An 8,689-nucleotide genomic window follows, 5' to 3' on the forward strand; every position below is an offset into this window, starting at 1 on the left:
ATATATATATATATATATATACCACATTGCATGCGCCACTGCAACCTCCTTCCCCCTTCTTGAAATGTTCCTTCTCAATGTCTTCTGCCGTTTCCCCCTTGATGTCTCTCTCTCTCTCTCTCTGTGTGTGTGTGTGTGTGTCTGTGTGTGCATGTGCCGATGCGCGTTCCATGTGGGGACCTTTGTTTGGATTTCCCGTTTCGCCCGTCTCCTGCTCAAGTCCGCTGTCCAGTTTCGCACCCGCGCCGCCGTCGTCATCACTCACCCCCCTCCCTGCGTCACTCCACCTGACGGCCACCGCACGAACGCGGGGGCGCGGATTGCGAGTCAATACCAACAGCGAGAGGGGTGAGGCACGCAGAGGAGGAGGATGTCACCCACACATCACCAAAACGGCTTCAGCCACTCCCCGCAACAACACCCCTCACTACGACGACAACCACAGCAACGAGACGGACAGAACCCCAGACGAAAATGAAGCAAACAACAACAACCACCACAACCACAACAGGCGACACCCAACCAATCAGCTAAACAACACCACTCTCATTCTTACCGGAAGACTTAATGCTGCTGTTAATGCTCTTCCGATCACTTGTCATTGATCTTGTTGCTATTGCGGTATCAGGGATACAAGTTAGCGAGCTCATCTGTAAAGGCGCGGAGCTTTTGGTTACCCTCATTGTCTGCCCGCCACTTTCGCAACTCATCTTCTGTGAAGAAGCCGGCCTGCACCATCGCCGCGACAAAGTCAGGGAGTATGTTGCGCATAAAGGAGCCCAGTCGTACCGAACCAATCGCCTCCATAATGTCACCCACTGTCACCTTCTCATCCTCATCATTCTTCTTCTGCTGCCTCTCCTGCTTCGCTGCGATGAGGAGGTCCAAGATGTGGATGAAGTCCTCCTCCCACTCATCGGCACAGTCATACACAGATTGAAGCGCACCGAGGTAGTTGGCAGTGCGTGCCATGATGTCCTTTACCACGCTGAGGAAGTTAAGTTCTGAAACCCTCATCACGGCGTCCACGAAGCGGGTGTAGATGCGCGGGCAGTCGGACACGTCACGCTCCGCGATAGCATTTGTGAGACACCACGCAAAGCCCCGACCGAGTATGCTGCGCTCGAGCCCACCCGTTGTTAGCGCCGTGAGGAAGAGCGACCGCTCGCTCTCCTTCGGGTCCATGATGGCACGCTGCAAAATCACGTAGACGCTGGACATGAAGCCCTGGTTACCACTGTCACTGGGGCCCAGCACATCAGCCAGCTGCTCCTTCGCCCAGCCGCGGCACGGCGTGCCTTCTTCCACTGCGTCGCGGGCGATGCGGAGAATTTTGCGGCGCACCTCTTCCGTCAGCGCCTCCGGCGGCCGTGCGAGCACCACAAGTTTCCTCTCGTCTACCGAAAGTTGCTCCTCAGCTGGCGTAGTGGAGGCGGGTGGCGGTGGCGGTGGTGGTGGTGGTGGCGGCGGCATGGCGTAGCTGCTGTAGCCTGCAAGATCCGTATAGCTCGTGGCCCGACGCGCACCAATCCCGTATGAACTGGAAAGATCCTGGTAACTTATCGCGCGTTTCCCCATTGGGGGTGGAAGCTGGTCATTGTTACGCTGGTGATGTTGGTGATGGTGATGATGGTGCTGCTGTTGCGATTGCTGTTGGTGATGTTGGTGGTGGTGATGGTACTGCTGCTGCTGCTGTTGCTGCTGCTGCTGGTGATGATGATGCTGCTGCTGTTGTTGTTGCTGTTGCTGTACGTCCTCCACAACCACCTGCTCTGGTTCCCGTGGCTTCCACCCGCCGTTTCGCCGGTCGATGAGGTTCTGTAGCAGAAACCGTATACGGTTGGAGAAGCGTCTGTCATCCTGCAATGTCGCAAGCATCTTCCACAGGCGACCTTGTGCTGATGGATTCTTCTCCTCGTACATTTTCCCTACAACCTCCAGCAGATTCACAACGACCTCAAGGTCCATGTCGTTGGGCACGTTGTTATCAAGCTTCTCACTCAGAATACGATCGATAATCTTCTGTGTGATGAGAGACTTGAGGAAAAGCTCTCCGGCGAACTTAATGTTATTGACGTTACGCTTCCGCAGCTTCTCCGCCTCCTCCTCAGAGGATGTCTCCTGAACCGCCTTTGTGGCGCCGTCGAACATCTGCTGGCACTTCTCCACTATCGCCACGCGCACCTCACTCTTCTGCGCGTCGACCTCGCCATCCGCCATGCTGCAGTAGTCGTACTCGTAGCGCACAATCGCGTAGCAGAGCCGCGCGTAGAGGCCGGCGAAGACCGGCTCGACGAGTGCCTTGTCGTAGATAAGGCGCACAACATCTGCCACGACGGTTGCGTTGAGGATAATTTCCGGCGCAAGAATTGTCTTCACGATCACATCGAAGTTCGACTCTGTCAGCTTGTTGAGAGTGCTCTGCACCATGCGCACACCGCGCTCCGACGCGTCGATGGCGTCGCGGTCCTTCACCTTGAAGCCGTTGTCTGTCATGACGAGTTTCTCCTGGACCACTGGTTTGTTCTTCGCCACGCGTGCCGCCTGAAGGATGTGGCCAAGGGAGAAGTCCTCCGTCAGGCGCTCCTTCCACGTGTCGCGATATGCGAGAACGTCGGGGATATTCATGATGCGGGAGTTCCCAGCATACTTTGGGTCATTGCTCGTCACGCCACGGGGCTTGAAGAGCATACGTGCGCTTTCCTACCTTCCTACCTGCTTGTTTGTTCGTGGGTGGTGGTAAGAGACATGTGTGCGTGTGTGTATGAAAGGAAGCCGCAGGTGTGGCGGGAGCGGGAGGAGGTTGAGGACACAGCACGCGTACGTCACAAGATATAATAATACAAAACAACAACAACAACACACTTACACACACACACACACACACACACGAAATAATCAAAACAACTTCTCACGTTTCATTCTCTCACAGAGTCACAACAACGGCGGCACCATCATTTGTATCAAACAACACAAGGTGCTGGGGTTGCTCTGCCAGTAAGAAGTCATCTCATCTATGCATGCATATTACAGCATCAGTCCATCACAGACGCGGCAGTGTGGTCCTTCCGCGTAGTCATACATGCCACAGGATTGGCACCGACTCACAACATCGTCCTCAGCGAAAAAAGACAGAGGCGTGAAAGTGCTGCCGGAAAACACAGTGAAGTGCAGGCCATCAGAGCAGTCCTGTTTGTCCCGCCTCTGCTCGCTAGCCATCTTAGAGGAAAGCGACATGGTTAGGAGTGTCTGCTCCTCTTTGCCGCACACTGAGCATGGGAACCGTGGCGGACAGTTTTCCTGTTGCTGTTGCTGTGGCTGCTTTCGGTGCTGCAGTGCCCATTGCTTAGCGGCAGATTCCACGAACTTGCGTAGTTGCTCGCCAAACTCCTCTGTGAGGGCCCACGTGCGGTCGTCAGGGCACCGTGCACGGTTGTTGTTGTTGTTCCACGTGCAATTTAACGACCAGGTGCCGCTGCCCGAAGGAGGAAGGAGGAAATGCATTTGCGCACATCTGCCGNTGCCACAGCAGATTATATGTGGGACTCGGTGGTGGAGAAACCCACCCATACCCACTAAAAACCTCCTGATCATAGAGATCTTTCAACCCACGGGCGTGGGCGACACCAGTAGCACGGCGTCCCAGGGAGCGGTCTCCGGTTAGGCCCTCCGCTTGATCCCTGGAGAGCAGGTCGCGTTGTATCCCGACCATGGCGCGGCTCCAGGAAAAACTATAGCGTATGGCATTGGATTCCCCAGTCCGATAGACCAGGTAATCGACCGTGAAACTTATCGTTTGGTAGCGTGTGTTTCCCTGCAGTCTCTCCGTTCAGGTACTTTACCCATTACAAAACGCGCCTTATTTGTAAGGTACTTAACTCCGCTATCCGAATAAGTAGCGACCGTATCACGGTGCAGCCCGAACTAAGCCGGATTCGGTGCTGCAATTGTGGAAATTTAGCTTCCTAAGTAATGAATTTAGTACTAGACCTTGGCGCCACGATGAGGCATTTCCACAATACCAAGGAATTGGCCTTGTAAAATAACATATCCTCGAACGCCGCCATTGTCAGTGCGGTGTAGTAGCCAGCCTCTGTAATGGGAGACATCAACTCGTCCCTCGCGTTGCGCCGCTTCCAGTGGGACTTCGAGGTGCCTGGTCCACCCTCGTTGTCAAGCTCCATTCCTGGGGCGCTTTCGCAGTTGTAGTGCTTCCGTGTCATCTCCTTCGTTTTGGTGGAGCTCACAACCTTCACATTAAACTTCCAGCGCTTATTTGATTCACTGGTCACCATACCGCGTTTCATCATCTCGTCGTAGCCGAAGCCCAGAGCATGTGCAATCTCGTGGGCGATAATGCGAACAGTCAAACGCCTCGTAGGCGCGTTTCGGGGGTCGATGTTCATGACACCTACAAACGGACGCTTGCTTTCGAGCACGGCACAGGTGAGGGCCCACGCGGCTGCACCGTCGGTTGGCCCTGCAGCAGCGTACATGATCATGTCAGCGCCAGAAACACCACTGGTGCTGTGTCCGTTGGGGATGGTGAAGAAGGAGCACGTCCGTTCCTTAAACGGCTTCACAGTAACGCTGCCCACAACCGGCTCCACAGAGAGGCGATCAGTGTGGAGTTTAACCGCTGCGGGAATTGTGTGTTCCACAAGAGCCTTTCTCTTCATTTCCGTCAGAACATCCTCCGCCTGGCAGGGCACCTGATGCCCACGGAAGTTCGGACGCATCTCTCCGGCCTTTGTGCAATATCTTAATGAGTCTTCCATATCCTCCGTAAACACCTTGATACGAATCGGCGCCCATTTCTTCTCCACAGAGAGCGTGTACGCTTGCCAAGCACCCTGGTCCTTTTGAGGCACCTCTCGAACAACCGCAAACGGCACTGCGCCACTCTTCCCCCGCACCTCGTCGAACGCGCAGCGATGCGAATCGGCGGCAAGGCACCCGCTGGCGTGCCAGAGCAGCAGGACAGTGTACAGCACGCAGCGCATCATCCCGCGATTATTATGGCTAGCTTGTTACCTTCGCTTCTTGGATTCCAGTGACGCAGCAGAGAGGGACGCATATAGAAATAAGCAAGACAAAAAGACTACAGTGGAAAGGGACACATGGTGCTTGCCTGCGCGTGTAAACCACACACAGCTTCGCACAAGACAACGGCGCACCCCACCAACCACGAAGCTACACGCGCAGCAGCACACCGCTCCGCAACACATCATACACCGAGCCAAGATACTGCAAGTCACAGCAAGACACTGGCACTCGCAGAGACCGGCAGGCAACGCCAACTCTGCGCCGCAGAAGTTCATATTCCCACTTCAAATGTGACTCGCTATGCTTTGCGCATGCACAGCTCTCTCTTTCCGTGGCTCTCCGCGGAAAGAAGCGTGTGGGAAGAGAACGGAAAAATAACAACAACAGCAAAAGGGCAACAAGCAGGAAAAAAGGCGTGACAGCTTGGCACGCACAGGCATCAGACACNGTGTCAGAAGAGGTGTCAAGAGCATTCGGTTCAGCATCACGCCCCCGCCAGTCACAGCAGCCAGGGAAGGAAGAGGAAAAAGCAAAAGAAAGAGGGGATGGGGAGGAAGAGGGGGCCGTGGCACGCGGAAAGGGAAGGCAGCGCCGCGGCGAAGCACCCGCTGGCACACCAGAGCGGCAGGGCAACAAGCAGGAAAAAAGGCGTGACAGCTTGGCACGCACAGGCATCAGACACCTGCGGACGATCTCGTTCGTGGAGGGGTGGGGCAGCTTCAGACTGGGAGGGACCACGGCGTTGCGCCAGTGTCCCTCCGGGTGTTGTGTTTCATCCGTGTCGGGCATAAGACGGCTCTTACCTTGGAGTCATCATCCGTCGTGGCTGTGTGGCGTGGTCCCGTCAGAACGCAACAATGGTGTCGATCAAAGAGTGAAGTCAGAGGTATCGGAGTGATTGCGACAGTTCCGCATCACATGGGACGAGAGCACAGCCACCAGGGAAATTGAGGGAGTGGGAGGGGCCTCAGGCGTTGGCAGTGGAGCCATGTGTCGTCACGGGGTCGTTTCCGACAAGAGTGAAACATAACGGGCATCATCGCAGCGCGGGTGCGCACAAGGGTGGTGGCGGTGGGGGGGTGAATGGCTCAGCCAGGGATAACTTGATCGTGTGCTAGCGTCACGGCGCAGCTCAGCCTAGAGGTGTCATGCGCACAGAATGCTTTCGCATCATGTCTGGGGGGCGGCGGGGGTCAGCCAGGGATAACTGCAGCGGATGCATGCACGTCACGCAGCGTTGTGTCAGAAGAGGTGTCAAGAGCATTCGGTTCAGCATCACGCCCCCGCCAGTCACAGCAGCCAGGGAAGGAAGAGGAAAAAGCAAAAGANGTCAAGAGCATTCGGTTCAGCATCACGCCCCCGCCAGTCACAGCAGCCAGGGAAGGAAGAGGAAAAAGCAAAAGACAGAGGGGATGGGGAGGAAGAGGGGGCCGTGGCACGCGGAAAGGGAAGGCAGCGCCGCGGCGAGAAACGCGCCGGGCGACGGCGGGGGTGATCCATACTTGCACTACACCCAAAGACGCCAGAAGAGAAGCAAGGCAACACGCTGCCAGCAAACGGAAACGCACAAACACAATTTCCCCGCATCACCGCCCTACGCAGGTGCGAATATTTCAGTGCTTACAAAAAAAAAAAATGTTTATTTTAGCCCAACAGTAGAGAATTGTTGCCTTCTCATAATGTTAGCCCCCACTCGGGCAATTAACCTAGCAATGAAAAACAAAACAGTTTCAGCGTGCAAGCCCGGAGCAGGCGGATTCCACGCCGAGGCCTTAATGCAGAAGCAGCAACGGCTTATAGCAGCGCACTCTCCACCTACCGGAGCCTGCTTTGTTCCCTGGTCGTTTCCACAGAAAAGATATACCAAGAAGAAAACGGGGGCTTCCTCCACTTTCCAAAGAGTGAGGCGCGGCAAACTTATCGCCCTGGTCAGCAAGCAAAGAAAGAAATGAAAAGATCGCATGGGCGGGGTGTGTAACCCCCCCCCCGCATCGCAAACAAGTGAAGGATGATGTATATTAACTTATCTTTCCACGCGGACTGCCGCGTATGGGAGCCGGTGCGTCTCCATGGACGCATCGTTCGGAATTATAGGCTGGCTCAAATCCCCATTCACAGAGGTCCACCCACTGCCACAGCCACTGCGAGAACCGCAAGGGCACCGAGACGAGCAGCAGCAGAAGCCACGCTTCCATCGTCGTCTTGGTTCGTTTCAGCCTCGTTGTCGCCGGCATCCTGCTGCTCAGCACCGTTTGCACGCGAAGGTGGTGCAGGAGCCGCTGAAGAGGCATGACCGCCAGGACCCGATCCCGTCTCATCACGGACAATGCCATTTCCGCTCTCCGGCCGGTGGCTCTCAGCTTTGGCCGGAGCCGGTGCAAGAGACGGCGAGGAATTCAGCCCAGAAAGGACGGTACCTTCCACTTCCCCATGGGGGTCGGCACGGTCGCCGCCGCCGCCGCCCAATAATGGCGTGGGAGGCTGCAAGGCAGGCGGGGGAAAAGCGTCGTTGCCGTTGGTTTCCCGCTGGACAGTGTCGCTGGCAGGCGGGATCGGCGCGGAAGCCACTGGAGAGGGAAGGGTGCCACCACTCGATTCCGTCTCTTCATGGGCACCACCAGTGCTGATGCTTGGTCTCGCATCTTCGCTGATGAAATTTCCTGGCCCGGGCGGTAGCGGTAGCGGTGGTGGTGGTGGTGGTGGTTGTTTCGAACCAGGAATGTCGTTGGCCCCCGCACCGCCCACTTGTTCGTCACTCCCGCTGGCCACTTCGCGAGGTGGTGGCTCAACATACCCGGGGACATCAAAGCTGTCGGGGACGACNGGAAGCCACTGGAGAGGGAAGGGTGCCACCACTCGATTCCGTCTCTTCATGGGCACCACCAGTGCTGATGCTTGGTCTCGCATCTTCGCTGATGACATTTCCTGGCCCGGGCGGTAGCGGTGGTGGTGGTGGTGGTGGTTGTTTCGCACCAGGAATGTCGTTGGCCCCCGCACCGCCCACTTGTTCGTCACTCCCGCTGGCCACTTCGCGAGGTGGTGGCTCAACATACCCGGGGACATCAAAGCTGTCGGGGACGACAGGGCACACCTCAGCGTATGCGGGGCAGATGATTTTCCCACTCGTAAAGTGCCCATTCGGCACAAGGCGATCGCCCGCGGGGCACAACCGCCAATCGTTGTCGCCGAGGACCTTCACGCGAACGGTGCCATCGCCGCACAAGATGTCCACGCACACATCGCCGATGGGAGAGGATGAATAGTGGAGCGATTCGCCCTTCACACAACGCGACCTCGGGCCAATGAGGCTCCCAGGCATTGCCGAAGAGTTGCCGTTGGTGCACCAAGTCCGCCCCAGCGGGGCAACATGGGGGCAGGATTCCATCAGATTATTCTTATCACCGGTCACTCTAGAGTCTTCGAAGTACCGGTGTTTTTCTTCCACAGGGACACTGAATGTTTGTATGTCACACGCCCCAAGGGCTTTACGGTCAAATGTGCATATCGGCTGATCTATTGGCGTAGCCACATTGCAGAACATCTCTGGGTACGCAGTTTTGCCACCCGTCAAGCACTTCTTCTCCAGCAGCTCACACCCGGAATTGTTGCCCCAACGCATTGGTTCTGCCATGCTCCAATTGGC

The 8,689-nt window shown here is 56.3% G+C and overlaps 5 protein-coding genes across 5 annotated transcripts; all 5 read right to left on the reverse strand.

Annotated features, from left to right (window-relative positions):
- Window positions 1-624: 624 nt before the first annotated feature.
- DQ04_00051090 (putative eukaryotic initiation factor 4a) lies at window positions 625-2,691 on the reverse strand (the record flags this gene model as incomplete). Its single annotated transcript, XM_009307968.1, has 1 exon — window positions 625-2,691. One exon carries the CDS (start codon window positions 2,689-2,691, stop codon window positions 625-627), a length of 2,067 nt encoding a protein of 688 aa, XP_009306243.1.
- A 336-nt stretch (window positions 2,692-3,027) lies between these two features.
- Window positions 3,028-3,504, reverse strand: DQ04_00051100 (hypothetical protein; the record flags this gene model as incomplete). Its single annotated transcript, XM_009307969.1, has 1 exon — window positions 3,028-3,504. The coding sequence occupies one exon, from the start codon at window positions 3,502-3,504 to the stop codon at window positions 3,028-3,030; it is 477 nt and encodes a 158-aa protein (XP_009306244.1).
- A 461-nt stretch (window positions 3,505-3,965) lies between these two features.
- DQ04_00051110 (surface protease GP63) lies at window positions 3,966-5,006 on the reverse strand (the record flags this gene model as incomplete). The annotated part of the gene is made up of 1 exon (XM_009307970.1): window positions 3,966-5,006. One exon carries the CDS (start codon window positions 5,004-5,006, stop codon window positions 3,966-3,968), a length of 1,041 nt encoding a protein of 346 aa, XP_009306245.1.
- Window positions 5,007-5,193: 187 nt separating this feature from the next.
- On the reverse strand, window positions 5,194-5,835 carry DQ04_00051120 (hypothetical protein; the record flags this gene model as incomplete). Its single annotated transcript, XM_009307971.1, has 1 exon — window positions 5,194-5,835. One exon carries the CDS (start codon window positions 5,833-5,835, stop codon window positions 5,194-5,196), a length of 642 nt encoding a protein of 213 aa, XP_009306246.1.
- A 1,323-nt stretch (window positions 5,836-7,158) lies between these two features.
- DQ04_00051130 (hypothetical protein) lies at window positions 7,159-8,184 on the reverse strand (the record flags this gene model as incomplete). Its single annotated transcript, XM_009307972.1, has 1 exon — window positions 7,159-8,184. One exon carries the CDS (start codon window positions 8,182-8,184, stop codon window positions 7,159-7,161), a length of 1,026 nt encoding a protein of 341 aa, XP_009306247.1.
- Between the last annotated feature and the right edge of the window lie 505 nt (window positions 8,185-8,689).

The sequence above is a fragment of the Trypanosoma grayi genome, assembly GCF_000691245.1.
Source record: "Trypanosoma grayi strain ANR4 Tgr_5_V1, whole genome shotgun sequence".
Taxonomy (NCBI): domain Eukaryota; phylum Euglenozoa; class Kinetoplastea; order Trypanosomatida; family Trypanosomatidae; genus Trypanosoma; species Trypanosoma grayi.